Here is a 20,685-nt window from a genome sequence, read left to right as displayed (position 1 = left end):
ATATAGCGTCGGCCATCATATATGTACTGAACCTAGTAACTGGTCAGGTGAGTAAGCTCAGCGTGGCATTGCAGAAAGCAGCCACCATCAAGTACCGCGCGAGAAAGAGAACCCTCACAGTAAGGGATGCATGTGGTGCCGGCATATGATTCAAACATTAATGTACTATTTAGTGAAGACAGTACTGCACTGGTCATCTTAGTGACAAACAGCCGCCGAACTTCTTCCTGGCAACTACATCCATTTTCTGCTTCACCTCTCGAAACGCCTTCCACCATGCGCGCCCGACTACCTCTGATGTGACCTCGCCTCCAGCATCTGGCACGCCATCGTTCGAAGCGTGCTCCCAGACGCCGAAGTACCGCCTCAACAGCACCAACCACCACCTCAGTACCATCGTCGCTTTCTCAATGCCTGTGTCAGTAGACTTCATACCATCCGCACAGTGCACGAGGAACTTCGCGAAGTAGTCCACGTCTCGCTGGTTTGGTGGATGCTCTCGGAATCCGTCCACCCATGCCTCGATCACCCGCTCGATGTCTTCAGTCTCAGTGAAGTAGAGCTTGTCACCCTTCGCCTTGCCCTGCTGCTTCAGTATGGGCGGCTGCACGTATATTGCTTGAGGTGGCGGAGCACGGTAGTATGGAACTGACGGAGACTTCGACATCACCTTCGGCTTCAGCACCTTACGTTCTGCGAACAACGACACGCCAGGTGCCTTGACGCCACGCGCCATCGCCAGCTGTTCCCGCTGCAAATCAGGCGGCAGCATGATGAACACCTCCGGATCGATATTCAACTTGAGAAGTTCTCTCTCTGAGACGTAGACAGAAGACGGCCCGACCGGCTTCGTGAACAGTCTGCTCTTCGCGGGCGAGACACTCGGCCTGTTCTGCGGTGCCAGCTGTTGTGTGATGCGCTTGACATCCGTTCCCTTGACTATGATCTTCTGGTTGCGTTCAACGGGCATGGAAGGCGAGCGACTACGCGCCGGGTGCTCCGCGAGCACAGGCGTAGCGGACCTGCGACTGTACTCTATCTCGAGCTCTTTACGCACATCCTCGGGTAGAGCGTCAAAGACTGCCATGTCAACTTGTGACAAGGATGGTAGATCAGCAACTTCCGCCTTGATCGACGGGACTTCTGTTTCGGTAAGGTCGATGATCTGGATCTCGTCATCGTCCTGTGAAGGCGGCTGGACGACAATGGCAGGGTTTCCAGCAGCCTTGTCTTCAGCGGGCTCCAGTGCAGTAGGTGCTTCCTTTTCGTCAGAGGCCTTCGGCTTGAACGGCAGGACCGCTTGTCCGACATCCGACGCAGTTTCCCCATCAGCTTTCTCTAGCTTCTGGATCTGTATGCCTATCCCGCGCAGCTCCCTGGGATCAAAGTTGAAGCTCTTCAGCAATCTCCATGCGTGCTCGCATATAATTCGTTCGTCGCTTGTCGCTCGTCCGCCAGGCGGGATCAAAGGCGCCTGCTTATTGAACGACTCACATATACCGTGGCCCATGAACTGCATTCTCGCGTCATGGTGTGGCATGTGAATATGTTTAGTGATGACACACCTTAGGTGCCTCCACCGGAGCGCTCGAATCGCGTGTCAGGATTTTCAAAGTCAAGGAGCGGCCTTTCATATTGATGTTGTTGAGCCGTCGGGATACTTCCTCCGAGACTTGATAGATGAACGCCTCGGCTTGCTCATTGTTTTCGAACCGTATGCCATACTGCGAAGCATTAATGAACATCTATCTTCTCATGATACGAGCAATGCGAACAAGACTCACATTGATATCACACGACACGGACTTGCGTGGCTTGTCCGACTCCAGCTTGCGGTCATCAATCCCTCGAATGGCTTTGTACAACGTCTCTCCCGTCCCTTTTCCGAGCGCCTCGCATAGAACAGCCTTGCTCTTCTTCGCTAACTCGCCGAGAGTCGTAGCGCCAAGTTTCTCGAGAGCTTTCTGACGTGCGGAATATCCAAAGCCGTGCAGATCATCAATGTCGAGGGTTGCGAGGATCTCTTGCGCATCCTTCGGCAATATATGGAGCGACCCAGCTGGCTTTGCCTTGCGCGAGGCGACACGCGCAAGCATGACGTTGTGAGCTATACCAATACTCACTTCACAACCAGTTGCCTTCTTCACTTGCGCACGGATGACCTCAGCGAAGTCCCGCGCAGGGTCGGCGGGAGATGCAGCGGGATCCTGACTATTGGCTATCTCCCTATTGATGCGACGGACACTGCATGTCACGTCTATGAGCGCTTCATCGACCGAGACTGCTTGTAGGTCATCCGCATGCGCCAAAAGGATGGTGTAGAACTGCAGTGAGAGCTGCTTATACCTACCATTCAGCCGCCAATCAATGTTCATATAAACAAGAGAGGAACTAATAGAGAAACCGACCTCTTGAACTCATAAGGAATCGTCAACAAAGTCGGACAGAGCTTCCGGGCCTGTTGTAGACTGCATGTATCACATTCAAAATGGCGGCGCAACAATGAGAAATTGAGGCAACGCACCTCATGCCGCCCTTAACGCCGAAACTCCTAGCCTCATAACTTGCACTGGCAATCTCGCTAGTGCTTGATCCTCCTCCCGTATTGCCCTGCGAATGGCATACGACGACAGGCTTGCCACGCAGATCGGGTCGATCAATGAGCCCAGCAGACACAAAGAAACTATCGAAGTCACAATGCATAATCACACGGTCTTCATCACTGTCAACCGCGCGCTCTTTCCCTTTTCCCTTGCTTAGAGAACGCATGACCAGCTGTGCCCCCCGCATACTCACATCGTCCATGCCTTCTCTCTCTCGCCGTCCGATGTTCTGCTCCACGATCTTCTCCACGGCAGTCCGGTCCTGAGAGCTCGGCAAGCGACCCCATGCTGACGCATCGCCCTTCTCAGCGCGCTCCTGAGCTTCTGCAACGAGATCCTTCAGCTCCGCCTTCCAAGTTGACAAGTGGTGCAGACGCGAGTTCTTGTAGTACCCCTGCACGAAGTCGGGCGCGACTGACGTGTGCGCGGCGCGCCATGCGGGATCTGCCATTGCACGTTCGGCATTACGATTTGATGAAGGTGAGGCGTAGTCTGGGACGCGAACCGCTTGTTCGGGTGTAGAAGGATCTGTGGTGTAGAGGGGAGGGGAGACGCTACCCGCTTTTTTCTTCGGAGTCTGCGGTGGCGTTATGGGATCTGGTTGCATATCGGATGTCAAGCGTGACGGTCCTGCCGCAGGCTGGCCATCGTCGAGGGATTTTTCTTTTTCCACAGGGTGCGGTTGGTCTCCCCAAGAGCTTGTTGATCCTCCCGTAGGTCTTGTCGCATTCTGAGATACGAAACCTTCAAACAGAGACTTCTGTGCGATCCTTTTGCCTTGAGACGGTTCAAGACGATCTCCGGGCTTGAAGATGAAGTCGTGCCATGGAAGCAGCTGACCAGCCTTCGCACTTTCCATAAGCCATTTTGGTCTGACGACCTTCATGTGCTTGAATTCGCGGATCTTAGCGGGAGTGAGGGAACAAGTGATGATATGAGTACTAGTATGGAGTTATCAGGTTAATGTTCGTGATAGATGGGTGAGCACTCACACTAGTGACTTCTTGTCAAGGTAAGGATGATAGATCCCTCCATGCTGTATGATCATTTGACGTAGGTCTTGGACAGATGGTTCCGTCCAGCCATTTATCTGTGTATAGACATGAACCATTTTTGATTGATCTTTGACAAACAAGTAACGTACGTAGATCTGCAAGCCTCGAAAGATCCTAGGCGTACCACTCTCTCTTTCCGTGTCCATCTCTGCATTCTGAATCTGCAGCTTGGCACGCTTTCTTGCCATGTACTCGCCAAATTCCCCAAAACGTGAGGCACCATAGGTGTGAGAAGATAAGTAAGAGCCCTCATCTGCGTCCGCGTCCACCGACTTCAGCACTTGATGGTAGTTTGAATCTGGTTCATCCTCTGCATCATCAACAGGTCGCCGTCGTTTCAGGGACGGTTGCGATGCAGGAGGTAGCTCAAACTCGGTCGCATCTTGTGATATCTCTGGCTTCGTCTGACTTGGTCCTTGCGAAGGCAGTTGACCGTCCAGTGAAACTTCATTCAATGCTTGCAGAAACTCAGGATCGTCATCCCCATAGTAGTCCGAGGATGCACTTCCAGGCGTCGGCATTGCGATAATTTTCGGTGTTGCCTTTGGGACAGCACTTGTAAAATGTGAAGCACACGGATATTATTGGATGCCAATGATTGATCCTTGTCACGATCCAGTCCGACGAGTTCACAATCCGCGTTTGCACTGCCCAGTTTGATACGCTCCGTGCGAGTCCGCCTTCAGCCGTCTAGCGCTTGCGATAACACACGCCATCAAATGCGTTGAATATCGTTATGAATAGCAACGGAGCAGTGGTGGGGATAAGGCCAAGGGGCGGGCATAAATCGGATTTTAGCCCCTTGGATAAGGCTTCGCAAGTCCCATTCCGTAGGCGGACGTTGCCGAGGCCACGTGCTGCTGTGGCGCTGGATAGACGCGTCACGCAAACGCGGCCACGTGCTGCACGCCCGACGCCGCAGCTCGCGTGATGGCATCACTTCCCTGGCAACCATCTCTGATCTCGACTGCGTTCCGACAGTTCTCGGAGACGGCACGCAGCGCGATCAGCTCGACGCTGTTCGGCATCGTCGTCAATAACGCTGACCGCAAGGCGGTGCACGCTAATCCTAGTCAGGCGGCAGGGATATTTGGCTTTGCATCGCACACGGCTTGATTCTTACACACTTGCCAATATCCCATTGCTATCTTCCTGTTCATTTCAAGCACTGCTGCATACCACGAGACACCATGCCTGACGGCTACGACTACCTCTTCAAGCTGCTGCTCATCGGTGATTCTGGCGTCGGGAAAGTGAGCGCTCGATTCTCTGTGAAGGTTATAGGACGTATGCTAAGTTGCTCGGAAGTCCTGTTTGCTACTACGATTTGCCGAGGATGCGTTCACAGACAGCTACTTGAGTACGATTGGCGTCGACTTCAAGATTCGTACGATTGACTTCGAAGGGAAAACGATAAAGCTGCAGATCGTGAGTCGCGAATCTGCTCTCTTAATTCTCAGCGATGGGAATGCTCGAGACCGAGACGAACGCGGTCAAGGGTGTTCTTGAGGATTACGGCTGCACGTGAGCAATGGATAAAAACCAGAATGCTGACCTTGGAACGTGGGCATCCGCAGTGGGACACAGCAGGTGCGCCCGCTCCCCGAATTAGTCTCAATTTGACTGATAGGCTGTCAATGCGGCCAGGCCAAGAACGCTTTCGTACAATTGCCGCCGCATACTACCGAGGGGCACACGGTATCATCGTCGTGTACGATGTGACAGACGGCGGTGTGTGTCCTCGTTTCCTATCTCACGCATATAGCGGCTCATGTGTTACACGAACGCATTCTCCTGCTGTAACGGCCGACAGAGTCGTTCCAGAATGTGAAGGGCTGGTTGCAGGAGATTGAGCGATATGGGTCTGAGACCGTGAAGAAGCTCCTCATAGGTAACAAGTCTGATCTCGCTGAACGGAGGGTCGTCGAATACGATGCAGCGAAGGTGTGAAGTGTTCTATCCTGCCTTCTCCCTCCCTGCTTCACTTAATTCATCAAGTCACTTGCCGCTCATATATTGCACTGTCATAGGAATTCGCTGATCAGCTAGAAATCCCATTCGTGGAGACCTCTGCAAAGACATCGACGAATGTCGAAGAAGCTTTCCTAACCATGTCGAAACAAATTAAGGATAGGTACGGTCGCACTCCTCCTCGGGTTCAATTGTGGAGGCTTAGTACATCCTGCACGTTAGCCTGGACACGCCTTCCGAGACTGCCGGCGGATCCAAGGCAGGCGTGATTACACCGGGACGAAGCCTAGATGACCACAATTCAGGAGGATGCAGCTGTTAACACGGCGCATTCCCGCCTGCAATATCTCAAGCTTCATACCACAATCCACAGATGCCAGGGATGCGGAATGAGGAGTGCTTGCATGTGCACATGTCACCTATTTAGATCGCTTTATATCATGATTGCTATATTCCTGCGGATTAGTATACTGTATGCATACCATTTCTAGATACCTCAATGCATTGTCCATGGACACCGCCATCTTGGCACGGCTTCGCTGTGGCCATTTGGTGCGAATATATATTGTCATCCCTCTCGTGCATATACAATACTGACAAGAGCCCGATATGTTGATGCATGCAGCATCGACAAGTATAATGAGAGTGTGTGGTATTGCCATTGGCCCGGGGCCGCTGACCGTGGTGGCCCACGCCACAACGAGGAGCTTCCACATCTCAATATCAGCCTGCTTACTGTCTGAGTATCCGCGAGACGCAATGCGATGCTAACCAAGCTTGATAACTTCATTTATTCCTGTGAGTTTGCTAGCTAGTACCACGGCGCTCAGGCGCCTCAATATTGCTCAATATCGTGGTCATTGCTCCGTCCTGCAAACTTATAAGAAGCAAATAATCTCGAGGCGCACGATCATTTGTGATCTCCTAGAATGGCCTCAGCACTGCTCATTCATCGGCTGTCGCCAGCCCGGCGCTTACCATACACGAATACAATGGAACGTCGAAGACAATAACCTACGCCTGCTCTCCAATCTCCAGAGTTCACAACAAAAACAACGCAACCATGGCAATAACGACCCGAGTATACGCCTCTTCAGAGTGCGGCGCTGGCTGCTTTACGCCTTCCTCTTCGTGTCCTTCCCCCTCTCCACCATCGGCGGGCCCGCCATGTTCGCTAGTCTCTTCGCAATTCCGTTCCTTTACGGCGCGTCTGTTGGTGAGTAGTGTCTTTTGATTGACTGTTCGGGTCCTTACGAAGTGGTATAGCCGCTGCCGATTCTGTATCATATGTCTGCGTTGCGGGACAATGCGTTGAAGGGTTCGCGAATATCACCAGTAAGCTTCACGCAGCAATATGCACTTGAACGCGACGTTGACAACAGCACAGTTGGGGCCACATTGTCGGGATCGAGTTACAGCCTGCAACTCCTTCCTGACACTTACACATCCACGAGCAATCCCGAAGTGCTTCATGACCTACTCACGTCCTCCAATTCTACGCTTTCACCTTCAACTGGGTTCTCAGCCAACAAGACCATCTCACTCCCTCTCGATTTGGCTCTCGAGGCTGGTATCATCACATACGCAGACGCGAACTATTCCGGCTCCGCTTCCTTTACTGCGCTAAACACAAATGCTTCGACCGCGAACACCTCCAAGGAGCTGTCTGCAGGCTCTTTCGCACTTGCCTCAAATATGTGGGCATCTTTCTCTGGCAGCACCTCAGACAACCGTGTCATCTTCTGGGATGCCGTGCCTGACCTTTCCCAGCTGCCTTCCAGCACAATAAGCAGCCCACTCACTTTGCTCGGCATGGAGTCCTCCTCTTGCTCTCCCGCGTGTTCGAGCGCCGGCGTGTGCACGTCCTCAGGTACTTGCGAGTGCAAGGCAGGTTTTACCGGCTCGCAGTGCGAGTCGTGCGAGTCAAACCGTTTCGGACCGGACTGCTTGGCCTGCCCCGCAGGTTGTGCTGATTGTGACGATGGCTTGCAGGGTACCGGCAAGTGCCTGCAGTTCGAGGTCAGCGATCTGCCGTCGACGTGCAATTGCATCAATGGTGTATGTGAAAGCAACGGCGAGTGCACGTGCAATGCGGGATGGACAACCGCGTCGAATGGCACGGCGTGTGCGACGTGCGCGGCGGGATTTTTCCTGGATTCGAGTGGGAACTGCGAAAGTGAGTATTCAACAGCTGCTCGGGAATTGTTGCTCTTGCTCATGGTCATCAGTCTGTGGGCTAGGATGCACGGAGTGCGCGGATGGCACAGGCGACTGCATAACCTGCTCGTCTGGATTCAGCCGGAGCTCGGATGATGCGACTGAGTGCAATGCGCTTCAACAAACAACATCGAGCGGCACCGTGTGTCCAGACGGAAGCTTCAGTAATGGCACAACCTGTGTAACGTGTTCAACCTCGTGTCAGACCTGCAACGGGGCGACATCGAACGATTGCATCATCTGTGCTTCGGGGTCTTACAAGCTGAACGGCAGCTGCGTGTCCACGAACAGCGATGGCGTGTGCGAGAACTCAGTCATGATTGGGAACAACAACAAGTTCGAGTGCGACAGTGGGTACCTCTCTGCTGGTGCATCATGGGCGAGGAAACGAGCAGCTAACCGGTATTTTTTAGGTTGCCCGGCAAAGTGCACAAAGTGTGAGATTGCGGGCTTCTCGGCGGCATCGACGACCAATGAAGCAACGTGCACCGACTGCGTTGCTGGATACGTGCTATCGGATGGGGCATGCGTGGAGAGCTGTCCATCGGGAACGTTCCTCAGTCCCACGGATAATTTGACATGTACCGGTGAGCACGGTCGATTACTGAATCGCTTGTGCGCCTCTAACTGTTCATGTCTAGCTTGTGACTCTTCCTGCAGCACCTGCGTGGGGTCATCAACCTTCTGCTTATCGTGCTCGGATAGCAAACTAGCGTCTGACGGCAGTTGCGTATCATCCTGCCCATCGGGCACGTTCAGCTCTTCTGGCTCTTGCCTCGCCTGCCACCCAGATTGTGCTAGTTGCTCCGGCGGCTCCTTCAACCAGTGCTCCAGCTGTAACTCTGACCGCCCGGTTCTCGACAATGGCCGCTGCCTTCCGACATGCTCGCAGTCAGAGTTCTTCGACACGACGTCTTCCTCTTGCGTGTCGTGCGACTCGAGCTGTTCCAGTTGCTCCGGCTCGGGATCGGGAAATTGTCTTGCGTGCTCAAGCTCGAGTCAGGTCTTGCGTGGAGGGACGTGTGTTGACGCGGACTGTGGCAATTCCAGTAGCGTCGTGACCGGTCTTGGGATCTGCCTCTCCAGTCTCGTCTCATCATCATCCGACACGACCAGCGCATCAGACACAACCTCCCGTACAAGCACTACTACCACCTCCCTCGCATGGTGGGAGATCATGCTCATGGTGCTCGGCTGCGCCTTCATCTTCTTTATCATCGTCATGCTCTGGCGGCAGCGCATGCGCAAGAAGCGCGTGCAGGCGACGCGCAAGTTCGCATTGGCGAAGAGCCTCGACCGGCCACAGGGCTGGCGGTGGCGCCTCGTGCGGTTCTTCCGGCGCGGACCGCGGCACCAGCCTCACGTCGTGCCTGACGAAGAGTCGTTCGAGGACGTCAAGCTCGAGAAGCTGCGCGAGGCGGAGGGGGCGAGGTATCCGCTGTCTTTTGTTATGGAGAAGTCGCGCTACCAACCGGAGCCACTGCCTTCGCTGCGCAACTACGAGGACGACAATGTCCAGCGACCTCCGCGACACCAGCGCCGGACGTCGGGTGTCTCGCTCACGACGGACTCGATATATACGCAGGTGACTGGCTACCCACGCCGGGCGCCGCAGCCCCGCCAGCCGGTGCGAAATCCGAGGGACTTGTTGCCATCACGATTCTCAGATATGACATACGCCTCGGATGAGCGGTTGGAGCAGGCGAGAGCGCTAACGCCTGCGCAGGAGTACGCGCGGTCGGTGACGCAACAGCGGGATCTGCTCGCGCCTTCGCATACTGGCGGTTCACGCTCTAATAATCCTTTCTTACGATGAAGTGAACTTTGTAGAACTCTTTTCTTTGCACTTTATGTGGGCAGGGCCCTGAGACTTTTGTTTTCTCCTTCCCTGGACTGGACGATTTGGGCTGGATATCATGCAGACTTTTGCGGATATGCCTCTGCACGCCATTCGTTACGATCTGTAGCTCTCGCCTACATATCCCGGTTGTATTAATCTTCATGTATCGATATTAATGCTGCAATACAGTACCATGCCATATGTCGTTGAGAAACTCTAGCTCTAATTCTCCCGGTCGACATCAGGTTGGGAGAAATCTTTGAGGCAGTCAAACAAGATGATCTCAATATCAGCGTTCGAATTTTTCTTGTAAATTTGAAGTATAATGTAGTCTATATACATTACAGCATAGAAGTACAGTGTCCGCGTGGAGACAGCGCACGAAGAATACAGTACTGGACAGGTAGCGTCAATGATCCACGAAAACGAAGAATGGTACCCACGAGAAAAGAGTCCACGTTCCAGAATACACAATAAATCTGAGAGTATACCTATCAAAAAGAGAGAGGGCAGGTCAGCATGAAAGCTCGAGCAGAAGTAGCGACGAAGAAAATGAATGATCAGAAGGAACAATTGGCAATGTATTTGGTTCTTCTCCATTTGTGAGTCAGAACAGGTCTGAATGATTCTCATCTCACCGAAAGGAGTGAATGGAAAGACGGATGAGACACTCACCATAGAGAATAATACTGACGCTGCATAACGTACGGGAACCTAATCGAAATGTTGATGTCAGCGATGAGTTCAACATTATCACGAGGCAGAACACGAGATGCAGAAAGTTCAGAGAGAATATTGGCAATATAAGGTATCCTCACTACCCAAAAGGTTATCGGTACAGGTCTGAGAAGTTGTCATCATACAAAATGATACTTACGAGAACCTGACGTTCGGAACATTCGCTCACCTCTATGATATGAGTCGGGTGCTCAAGCCCCAACATGCATCGTAGGCGGCATCGAAGTTGGCATCGGCCTCCACTGCGCACGCGCTGGCGATGTCTCGCCATAATTCCAGTCCTCCTCCACTGCTGATGCGCCGCCCTCACCGCCGTCGCAGTCTTCCACATACACGCTGATGCCCACACCGTCCTCCGGCTCAAGCAGCACCTCGACGCCCGGGGGGCGATCGCGGTGCTCCTCCTGTAGCTGTAAATGCCGTAATGCGGTCATCAAGTCCTCCGCGAGCGGCGTCGCGTTCGGTGGATGTTCGAGTATGGGTTCCCATCCAACCGGCGGGGACCCCGGTGGCGAGATAAGGAAGTTCTTCTCGAGCTTCGGGGGACGTAGATGGATGTTATCGTATTCTGCTTCGTTCACGACGATAGTCGTGCGGTCTGCACGGTATACCCTAAGCAAAGCTGCTGGGCTGAGTGTCACATCCGTCAGCACACAGGCATATCCAGCAAGAGCGACAAGGCACCGACCTATCCTCCGATGGGCCTACGAGCAGCCTGTCGCAAGCATCCTTGGCTTGTTCTGCATCATCCTCAGAGTAATACACCAAAATGATCCTCGCAAAGGACTTCAACGGCGCCCACGCGTATATAGACCCGTATGTCCCAAAATGTCTACGCAATGTGTCTAGCACAATCGCCTCGAAAAAGGTCGGTGGAAGCTGCGCGATCACGAGCGTGTTCGTGCGCTGGGGCGTCGCTGTGCCAGAGTTACTCGTCAGAGATGGAGGCGTGCCCGCCAATGGTGACGAGGGGGCGGGGGAAGTGTGTTCGAATGTCATTTCAAAATGAAGGGGGATGGAATGAAGGAAAGGAGAGAGTAGGTGGGGAATTGAGCGAGTCGGCGCCGACTTTAGCAAGAAAATAACGTGATTACATAAGCTGGTACTTAGGCATGAGCGCTTAAGCAACGGGCCGCAGCCACACAGCCGCCACATCTCGCCGCAATGGTCTCTAGTTTCACCGATGCCAATTTTGAGCCTGAACAACAGAGCATCCAGCAATGCTGATTCATATATTCGATACAGTGCGATGCGATGAGATAAGCAGTAGACCGTGTATCCGAGCTGGTGGCACAGCACTCGACAGTTGGCCCCGATGCACCGAAACTCCGGCTTCACGCCAACGGGCCTGTCGTCTGCGTTATTTGCGGACGATTTTGTTGGATACATTCAACGTGATATACACTCCTCCATGCTATCCTACACCAACCTGCCATATCCTGTCAAGCATCACGCACCAATTGCACGAAACGCAAGGAGCATTACCGCGGATACGCACGGCGCCGCGCCACCGCCTCCCTTGGCTAATACACTCGAGCATTCTCCGAGTCCCAACTGTCATATCCTGTACGTTGCTAGTACTGCCGGCCCGACCGGCCATCTCGTCCCTGGATTTGCCTGCAATTGCAATGACCGAGGTAGAACTCTTTGAGGAGGTTTATGATCGTTCGCGAAGCCTCTCCTCCACCACAGCATTCTTCTTCTTGAGCGCATCCACCTTGTCTTCTTTCGTGGCGTCGTATGCGATTGTGACTTGATTGAAGCTTTGGGATTTCCGTAGTCAGCGATAGTTTGTAGGATATGTAGATGATACATACGGGTTATCCGCAGACTTCTGGAATTGCTTGTGCAGGAGCTCCTAAGGATTGGTCAGCATTTGTATGAGAGCTAGCAGCTCTCACAGACGTACCTGGTATTGCTTCAACCGTAAGCCAGGGTGCTGAGATGTGCGTGGGATTAGCATGGTTATGCACGTCGGCGGCGGTGGGTCATCGTACCTCAGCTCGCACGTTGGGCAATTCACGTTCCTTGTAGACCTCAAAAGCCGCCTTGTATCGTCGCTTAGGTGTTCGGCAGTCAAGCATCAGTGAACAATATCCTGATTGACGATCGATGAGTTCGCACCTCTGGATGTCTCTCGATTCCAGCAGCCTGCGTGCCAACGCTCGCCTTATCCATCTTCGCAGTCACCACCTCCAGCAGGTCAAGTGCGTTGTCAAGACCAGTAGCTGCAAATGCCTCCGGCTCCTCTGGCTTTCCGCCCTTGTCCTTCTCTGATGTCGAGATCGCCCCGAGACCGCCCCCAGCAGCGATGGCGCCGGGCCCTGCAGGCTTGACAGGCTTCGCAGCGACCTTCTTCGCGCCTGCCTTTGGCGCGCTCTTCACCTTGGACGGCGCGGAGGCCTCCTCCTCCGCCAGCAGGCGTGCAATTTCTGCCTTGCGGGCCAGCTCCGCACGCCGCTTCTCTTCCTTCTCCTCCTTAGCCTTGTTCACCTTGGCTCCATCCTGCCATTTATCTGCCTCCTTGTGCTCCTACAGATGTAACACCGTATTTGCGTAAGTATGGATACTACAGCGATTAGGATTCGGACGGACCTTCTCAGCCTCGGCAGCTGCGTTTTTCTTGGTTTTGTTCTCAGCTTTATTCGCTCTGCCCGCCTCCTTTTTTGCGTTCCCTCCTTTGGGTGCCATTGAGTATAAATGCAGGACGAGAGTTTGTGGAACAGAAATCTGGTGCACGTTGCAGAGACGGGACTTGAGTCAACGCGGCCTCCATCAGTCAGATTGAGAGTAATCTAATCTTATCTATACCATGAAGACCTCTGCCACTGGCAAATGCATCGTTCTTCGCCAGCGTGCTGCATGTTCAGCGTAACGGTTCTCTCTTTTTAACTGCGCTGTGAACTTGCTCTCGACGCACCCTGTCGCCATCCTGTTCTCGAGCCGGGAATATGTTTTGTTTCCCTTCTCACCTGACATGCCTCTGCTGGCGCCACTGCCACGGGAACGATCTGCGAGGCTCTGCCAAATTGCTACTTTCGACGACACTGCCAACTCCCACGTCTAGCGAGGCTCGGTACGACTCACAACGTTGCTTACTATCTTTGCATAGCTCGCTCCTTGGCTGGAAGCATCTGAATACCTTGCTCCCACCGATTTAGCCTGGGCTGCAAGACATGACTGATATGACGGCTGTTGGCAAGTGGGCCGTTGGGAACTCCTGTACGTTGTAGTATGCATGGACCCCTGAGATTAAGCTGAAAACCGACAGACGGTCCCATCCTGACTCAGACCGACCTGTATTTGCTGGAGAATGTTTCGTTGGAGTTGCATCCAATTCTTACTGGGGAAGCCTCAAGCTTCCAGCTTATATTCAACCTTTCAACAGGCAAGGAACTGCCTCAGGATCCTTGTAGGATGTGACCATTGATGCAAAACAACATCCACAGGCCAAATATCAGGCTATAACGGAGATGCGTCAAATAACGACCTACCATTCGATGCGAAGGACCAGCCTGCGACGTTGCCGCGCGTGGACACGCTAATCATCATCACGGAGATCAGTCCTTGGTGTACCATCGTGAAGAATCCCGCAGGTGTCACCCTCAGCGACGTTTGCACTACCCTCTGGAGAGAGTAGGTACTTCCGCAATGTCTGAATTGCTAGGGTTAAGTTAATCATACGACATAAGATACACGGACAATGCTATCACGGACAAAGAGCTGGAGGCACTCCCTGGCCGTATTCAAGAGCAGATCAAGCGAATCGCGACAGGTAGTTCCGGCAACGGTTGGAATTCGTTCTACTCGCCCGCTCCGACAGGCACGTCTCGACCGAAGCGGTCCGGTAAGCTTCCTATCTTCCTGATCGCGTGAAAGTCGCATTGAGCAATGCTGTCAACATCTCGCGCAGACTGGCTTCGCGAGAGGATCTTCTTTGAGCGACTGTCCAGGAAAGACCAATACGCAAAGCAACGCCTGGGGTTCTCTGCGCCGAACATCTTCGTGCTCAGTCTAAGCCAATATTATTGAGTTGTCATGCCTTATGACTTTCCTCCGTGCTATCTGTCTTCGCTTTCTCCTCGCATGGAACGTCAGTTGTATACCTTCTCGATTCTTCCTTGTACAATCGCTCGCTTCCACACCGACGAAACGCCCTCTTATTTCCATTTTTGTCTTTGCCTTTGTGCCTGCATGCAAAGGCATGCTGCCGCGACCCTGAATTTTCGTCATCGTGCTCCTCTCTACAATTTAACCCAGAGGAGCGGCGAGAATAGAAGTTGCGGTGTGCCCCTGCTTCGCCATGTGGTGGAGTGCATGTTAGCGAAGCATCGTGGGTGCTCTAAACTTTCGGAACTTCCGAAGGTGCTGGGCCAATTTTTCTGGGTTCTGAGGCCCGGGATTTCATATACAGGTCTTGGTTCTGCTCGGGAAGGTAATGGCAGTGCACAATCACGAAATGTAGTAGTATATCATTCAGCGAGCTCCGCGTGCAAAGCCGTTCAAACACCCTTTCTCTCGCCATTCTGCAATTGCGGCATGTCAGATACTCGCCGAGAAGTGATTCTCCTAAGGCCAGAACGTGTACTATCACAGCTCGTGTCCTGGAAGTCTCAGCACATGTACAAGCCCGTGGATGTGAACGCAGCAACGGAAGACCTGTCGCACTTCACACTGCCCGTGAATTGGCCTCCGAGATGCCTTACTGCACGTACGTCCCGCGAGATGATACAACGCACTCTGTTGATGACAAATGATCTATTTGGTACAATGCCTCACTACGACATACGTTCTATAAGCCACAGCGAGCGGAAACTGCGACGTGGACACGAGAAGCGATAGGAAGACAGCGACACCGCGGACGACCCTACTCAAGACACGAGGCCCGACCGCGCAGATGAGCTGCTTCACTGAGCCGCAACCGTAGCCGGAGTGGATGGTTCCCTGTAGGGAGCGGCAGGGCGGACCATCGCCTGGCCCTTCTTGTTGCGGTAGAAGATCACATCACCTGTCTCGGCGTTAATCATCGTCGTCACCGTAAGGATAGGCGGTACACACCTTCGTCCTCAACGAACTGGCACTCGTTGTAGGTGTCCCAGAGCGCCTTGAAGACGGGCTTGTCGGAGTACCGGTAGTGATCGCCAATGAACTCCTTGAGGTACTTGGTCGCCTCGGGGCCGTGGTCTACAACCAAGGTTGGTCATTGTGGTGCATTGTTACGGCCAACTGATACTTACAGAAGGGCATCATCGGGAAGAAGTGGTGGATGACGTGGAAGTGCGCGACGTCATGGAGGAAGAAACGACCTTGCCAGCCCAGGAAGTTACGGTCGACGGTGGCAGCGGCACCACGCTGGAAGTTCCACTGCTTATTGCGGTAGTGCGGTAGCTCGATGTCAGTGTGGTGCAGGTACGTGATCATGATGAACCTGTTGATTGACGTGAGACGAGACTGATAATTGATGAGACTGCCACTTGCCAGTGAGTGACCAAAAGCCACGGGATGCCGTAGAGCTTCATGACCTCGGAGAAGCCCCAGATCCTGCTTGACTCCATCACACCCCAGACCATCGCTGCGATACCGATGTTCGACATGATGACGACATTGCGCTGCCTCTTCGTGAACAGAACCGAGTTAGCTGTGGATGGAGGAATAAGCACCGGGGGCATGCGTTGCAAGAAATCATTACGTACGATCGAAGTGGTTCGTCCACTTAGGGTAGTTCTTCTGACCGGAAACGTTGAAGACTGATGAACAGATCTCCATCAGCTTCCCGAGGTACACATAAGGTGTCAGGCTTACGCAAGTAGGCTGGGAACGCGAGGAACTGCTGGCGAAGGAGCATGTAGAGAGTGTAGATAGGGGTGTCGCCGAGGTATTCTTCATAGTCGATTTTGTTGATTCCATCCTCCTTCGGGAGGCCGACATCACTGCGGGTCTTCGGAACGTACACCTCATCGCGCTCCATGGACGCATGGTTGCTGTGATGACGGTGATGCGAAATCTGCCAGCTGAAGTAGGGAGTCCAGAGGAAGGTGTGCGTGATCTATGAATACAACTGTCAATATCTGACATGCGATCATCTCCGGACACGATGAATGACTTACAAAGCCAACAATGTCGTTGACACGCTTGTTATCAGAGAATGCGCCGTGACCGCACTGTACGAGCATACCATTGAGCCTTGCTGGGTGTGATGAGACTCACAGGAAACTTACCTCATGGCCGATGACCCAAATGCCGGTGAAGATCAATCCCTGGAACCACCAACTGCAGACGTGTCAGCTTCTACGCTGCATGTATCGCAGTCTCCGTGGCGACTCACTAGACAAGCCAAGCACCCCAGCGAGCAACTTCAGCACCGACGGGAGTAAGCGTCTGCACAGCAGCGGCGCTCTTGAAGGTGGGGTCGATACCGAGACCCAGTTTCCAGACGATGGCCGCCAAGATGACATCACGAGCCAAGTACAACAAACCCTTCCAAGTCTGGCGAACGTGAAGGTGAGGCGGGATGGCCGCGCGGATCTCACTCAGAGTCCTGTAGATACGTGAGTAGCTGTCGGATGCACTGCTGTCCCAACGTCAGTACGTACCATGGCATGGGACTGAACTCTGGAAGCTGGTCCTCAGAGTATTCCTGCGTCGTCTTGTCCTTCGTAGGAGCGGCAGCGTCCATGGTTGTGGCCATTGCTAGAGGAATCTACTCTTGAGAAGCTCCCTGTCGCTGACTTCTCCAGGGGAGGGGCGATGAAGAAAGGATCACCAGCTGTTCATCACTTTTATCCTGGCCGGACTGCTCATACCAAACTCGCGGATTCGCACAATCGGGGTTCTGAGCGAACAGCGCCTCGCAGACGAATGATAATCAAGAGAGAAGGGGAAACGCGTATCAATCGGAAGACATTAGGCGCACGGGGGATGGTGGTAACGCTTAATCCGTAATGTCGAAGGATACCTCCGGAAATGAACATGATCAGATCCCAGGAACCTGGCAGGACCATTCTCCCTGCCGACAAGTGTTATGGAACAGAGACGTAAGTAGCTACCATTCGACGATACCCTGCTGCAGTCCACGTCTGCTTCGTCTGCTTGTGGGTATGCTACTTCAGCTTGCAGGCTGCTCCGTTTGATGAAACACGTCAACCGAGTTGCGGCTGTCTGACGAGAAGGGGGTAAATAACCCATTCAGATAAGGACATACGGAGACAAGGGATCTCGCGCTGAACTTTCGAGAACTGTCTGTTATGAGAAGGGCTTGTGAACTAAAACTCGAGTTAGAACCAAGGGGATACAACGTACGTGAAAGAAGCAGATTGAATCGCCACGTGGAGGAATCAATGGGCGCATGCCAGAAGAGGGACCACACGCTCGGCACCCCGCGAGGAGCGCCAGGGAACGGAAGTCGGCCGCACAGCTATCGGAGCGCTCGTCCCAAGGGGATAGAAAGCCAACTAAATTGATTCGTTCGCAGATGCACCGTGAGAATGCTTATGATTACACCGTACCGAATATCTGTTCAATGAGCATTGGAACGAATCTCGCTTTAGCTGACGGCTACGGTGCAAGTTTTTCGAGCCTGGCCCCGAAGGAAGGCTTGTTCGGAAGCCACTGAGTGCATTGGCAGATGTAGATACCGATTTGACGTTGAAGGGCCACCTTGAGCTTCAGAGTGATCGGATCTCCTTATGGAGATCTGCCTCCGATATGTCAACGATGCAGAGCCACCACTAGCGCGGTCGTTCGTTTCTGATGACAGCGTGCTTGCCCTATCTGGGTCCTGCTAATGGGACTCTTCAAAACGTCTGGCTGTTAACTCAAGCATAGAAGCTTAGTATGCACCATATGACCTTCACATACCTCTTTGTAGCAGTCAAGGCCAGGTCAAAACGGACGTGCCTCATTTGGCTGTCGAACGCCCACGCATCTCAGCTGACTTCGCCAGGAACAGTTAACATGCTCATTACTCCTTTGAGAACTTACTACGCGGAAGTCGCTACCTCACTGTTCTATACAATACGCTGAATGTCATGGACCCAAGAGGATGCTCGAACTCCTGCAGACAGAACTTCCAACCTACTGCGAATCAGCGAGAGAAATCTATGAGAGGACAGCAGACAGCCTTCCTTTGCAGTGAACGCACCATGTTCGTCTCTGAATCCGGACCAATTACTCAGCATGAAAATCACTGCCCCGGGAAGCGACTGCAGTCTTCATTTTGGGATATGGCTAATGGAGATGAGTCAGAACGCGAACAGCTCACAAAAATCGCTCCATGCATCGATATAGCTTCATCAGAACTTTTCTGTAAAGTTATCATCTTTGCCCCGAATGATTGAAACTTGATATGTATCTGAAGCAGCGAGAGAACACTTGACATGGTGCTGTAATGCGGTAAACATTGAGGTACTGCCGACAAGCAAGGAGACGGAAATCGTACAGCGGAGTCATTAATTGATGCGCAATATTGATGGTTGATGGACACTTATGGAACATTCATCACGGATTGCCCAATCATCGCATGCTCGCTTGCTCACCAGGACTTTCCATCTTCGTCTTCTTCCTCGCAGATACTTTGGGTCGCAAGTGGTCTCTGCTCATCTCTGGTCTTGGAATGAGCATAATATCCTTCACCGTTGGATAGAATGCACGCACCAGCGTATTCCTTCTGCTAAGAAGGACAATCCTCATTTTCCATTTGTGATCCTATCACCGCTGGTGACAAGCATGTCCATTGGATCCTGTCAAATGCAAAAGCAGCTCTCGATAGTTCTCCGACGCAACTCCATTTAGCATATGGACCAATGTCAAACTGGGGACATGCTCGCGGTTCGGCCAGCTGACTGACATGCTAATTCACGATCAAACAATGGATCAGCAGTGTCACGGAAACCCGCGAAATGGAATGGAACACTGCAGCTTCATCATCACGCCGAATGTCAGCATCACAAAGGCACTCGACGCCGCGACAGCGATGCTATCTGAATAATCGACATGTGCGCAAAAACATTAAGATGCAATGACAATATCGACGCTGCGTAGCACGCCGAGAGGCCTCAGCAATCGGCAATCTAGCTGTTTGGAGGGCTACCCGCATGAGGCTCGCGGTATGGAATGTGGGCGCTTGTTGATATGCCCAGCAGGCTGTAAGGCCGGAATGAGAACAGCACCCGTGAACGGTGGTCCTGTGGAGCAGGTTCAAGCATAAGCAACGGTTCGGTGACCGAGCTCAGCTAATCCCTGTCTCGTATATCGGCGAAGCGACAATGTGGTTCTTCTGATTGACTCGTAGCATGGAAGTCGTTGTGTAACTGCCTTCGGCAATGAGAAGTTAAACGTGCGAGTCGATGCCCTTGGGATTCGTTAGCATCTCATTAATAATCGCATACTCAAGCAGAATCATTCACCAAAGCAGCTTGAAACGGCTGTTGAAAAGAGTATGAGCCATGGCACGCAACCGCATGCATTTGAACGCATGTACGCAAGGTTTCGGGGCAGTGTAACGAACTTCAGACCACAGGTTGCGCGAAAAAAGCAACGCAACAACGAGTCAAAGAGATAGCACGACCACATACCTGCCAAGCTCTAGCGGAGAGCCAAGTATTGAGTCACAAAAATAGTGTTCTGTCCCTACAAAAATTGAATAAGTGCGGAGGAAGGCAGGAGCTGGATGATAGAAAGGGAGATTAGCCGATTGGACGAACCGGTGGTGGCCACAACTTGCGGTGGCGAATCAGCACTGCGAGGGCCTTGTAAGTTGTAACCGAACTATACAACCACTCAATTCTTTTCCGCTACAATTGATATGGTCTCGCTGCGTATCTACGCACTGGCCTCATCGATGGCTATGAGCCAGATACGGCTCCTGCTGTTGCATGATTTAACCGTTGGATGTGGGAAAGGATAACCTGGGCTTCAGCGCTTGATCCGAAGTCTCTCCCAGCTCGTGCTGACTGCATCCTAGTTCTGTTTCCTTATGTCGATCTTTAAGTCGCTGTGACGGGTCTGCAGATTCTATCTCATTGCGGTATTACTTCGAGTCACTTGGGGACCGTCGATCTCACTCGTCCGTATAATTGGTTCAAGGAGGTACGACACATTTGTTACTCGTCTATCCATAGCTATCTGAGTATCCGCATTTCTCGCGAAGGCGGCCACAATATAGCCACAATAGTGAGAGATTGAGACCGTATTGCCTCCATAAGAATGCTGCCATACACTCCAGTCATTCCGACTGTTCCCGGTTCAACTTCTAGGAATCCAC

The 20,685-nt window shown here is 52.7% G+C and overlaps 8 protein-coding genes across 8 annotated transcripts; 4 read left to right on the top strand and 4 right to left on the bottom strand.

The window, feature by feature from the left end:
- Positions 1-193: 193 nt before the first annotated feature.
- On the bottom strand, positions 194-3,846 carry LAESUDRAFT_642277 (DNA repair protein; the record flags this gene model as incomplete). The annotated part of the gene is made up of 7 exons (XM_040903723.1): positions 194-1,513; positions 1,566-1,724; positions 1,785-2,346; positions 2,409-2,468; positions 2,525-3,544; positions 3,596-3,693; positions 3,748-3,846. The coding sequence occupies 7 exons, from the start codon at positions 3,844-3,846 to the stop codon at positions 194-196; spliced, it is 3,318 nt and encodes a 1,105-aa protein (XP_040768887.1).
- Positions 3,847-4,606: 760 nt separating this feature from the next.
- On the top strand, positions 4,607-6,212 carry LAESUDRAFT_720336 (GTP-binding protein ypt1). Its single transcript, XM_040907794.1, has 7 exons — positions 4,607-4,911; positions 4,967-5,086; positions 5,236-5,248; positions 5,306-5,389; positions 5,472-5,602; positions 5,689-5,792; positions 5,852-6,212. The coding sequence occupies exons 1-7, from the start codon at positions 4,849-4,851 to the stop codon at positions 5,949-5,951; spliced, it is 615 nt and encodes a 204-aa protein (XP_040768886.1). The 5' UTR covers positions 4,607-4,848; the 3' UTR covers positions 5,952-6,212.
- Positions 6,213-6,449: 237 nt separating this feature from the next.
- On the top strand, positions 6,450-9,890 carry LAESUDRAFT_670810 (uncharacterized protein). Its single transcript, XM_040905444.1, has 6 exons — positions 6,450-6,845; positions 6,896-6,964; positions 7,017-7,805; positions 7,858-8,196; positions 8,260-8,433; positions 8,488-9,890. The coding sequence occupies exons 1-6, from the start codon at positions 6,797-6,799 to the stop codon at positions 9,660-9,662; spliced, it is 2,595 nt and encodes an 864-aa protein (XP_040768885.1). The 5' UTR covers positions 6,450-6,796; the 3' UTR covers positions 9,663-9,890.
- A 725-nt stretch (positions 9,891-10,615) lies between these two features.
- On the bottom strand, positions 10,616-11,423 carry LAESUDRAFT_641974 (Calcipressin; the record flags this gene model as incomplete). Its single annotated transcript, XM_040903705.1, has 2 exons — positions 10,616-11,054; positions 11,113-11,423. 2 exons carry the CDS (start codon positions 11,421-11,423, stop codon positions 10,616-10,618), a joined length of 750 nt encoding a protein of 249 aa, XP_040768884.1.
- A 197-nt stretch (positions 11,424-11,620) lies between these two features.
- LAESUDRAFT_740748 (DUF1014-domain-containing protein) lies at positions 11,621-13,143 on the bottom strand. Its single transcript, XM_040911098.1, has 6 exons — positions 13,019-13,143; positions 12,549-12,958; positions 12,422-12,484; positions 12,334-12,363; positions 12,242-12,282; positions 11,621-12,187 (listed from the first exon to the last, which is right to left on the bottom strand). The coding sequence occupies exons 1-6, from the start codon at positions 13,113-13,115 to the stop codon at positions 12,082-12,084; spliced, it is 747 nt and encodes a 248-aa protein (XP_040768883.1). The 5' UTR covers positions 13,116-13,143; the 3' UTR covers positions 11,621-12,081.
- Positions 13,144-13,609: 466 nt separating this feature from the next.
- Positions 13,610-14,456, top strand: LAESUDRAFT_734090 (uncharacterized protein; the record flags this gene model as incomplete). The annotated part of the gene is made up of 5 exons (XM_040910481.1): positions 13,610-13,646; positions 13,696-13,812; positions 13,874-14,060; positions 14,117-14,271; positions 14,338-14,456. 5 exons carry the CDS (start codon positions 13,610-13,612, stop codon positions 14,454-14,456), a joined length of 615 nt encoding a protein of 204 aa, XP_040768882.1.
- LAESUDRAFT_254107 (uncharacterized protein) lies at positions 14,152-15,460 on the top strand. The gene is made up of 4 exons (XM_040901752.1): positions 14,152-14,271; positions 14,338-14,757; positions 14,839-15,135; positions 15,224-15,460. Exons 2-4 carry the CDS (start codon positions 14,463-14,465, stop codon positions 15,349-15,351), a joined length of 720 nt encoding a protein of 239 aa, XP_040768881.1. The 5' UTR covers positions 14,152-14,271; positions 14,338-14,462; the 3' UTR covers positions 15,352-15,460.
- On the bottom strand, positions 15,299-17,366 carry LAESUDRAFT_254009 (uncharacterized protein). The gene is made up of 11 exons (XM_040901751.1): positions 17,228-17,366; positions 17,018-17,152; positions 16,750-16,962; positions 16,643-16,694; positions 16,532-16,585; positions 16,227-16,470; positions 16,118-16,171; positions 15,903-16,062; positions 15,662-15,852; positions 15,483-15,608; positions 15,299-15,432 (listed from the first exon to the last, which is right to left on the bottom strand). The coding sequence occupies exons 2-11, from the start codon at positions 17,110-17,112 to the stop codon at positions 15,332-15,334; spliced, it is 1,290 nt and encodes a 429-aa protein (XP_040768880.1). The 5' UTR covers positions 17,113-17,152; positions 17,228-17,366; the 3' UTR covers positions 15,299-15,331.
- Between the last annotated feature and the right edge of the window lie 3,319 nt (positions 17,367-20,685).

Source organism: Laetiporus sulphureus (genome assembly GCF_001632365.1).
Source record: "Laetiporus sulphureus 93-53 unplaced genomic scaffold LAESUscaffold_3, whole genome shotgun sequence".
Lineage (NCBI taxonomy): Eukaryota > Fungi > Basidiomycota > Agaricomycetes > Polyporales > Laetiporaceae > Laetiporus > Laetiporus sulphureus.
The sequence above is the reverse complement of the archived record's forward strand: the minus strand, read 5'-3'. Positions and strand labels throughout refer to the sequence as shown.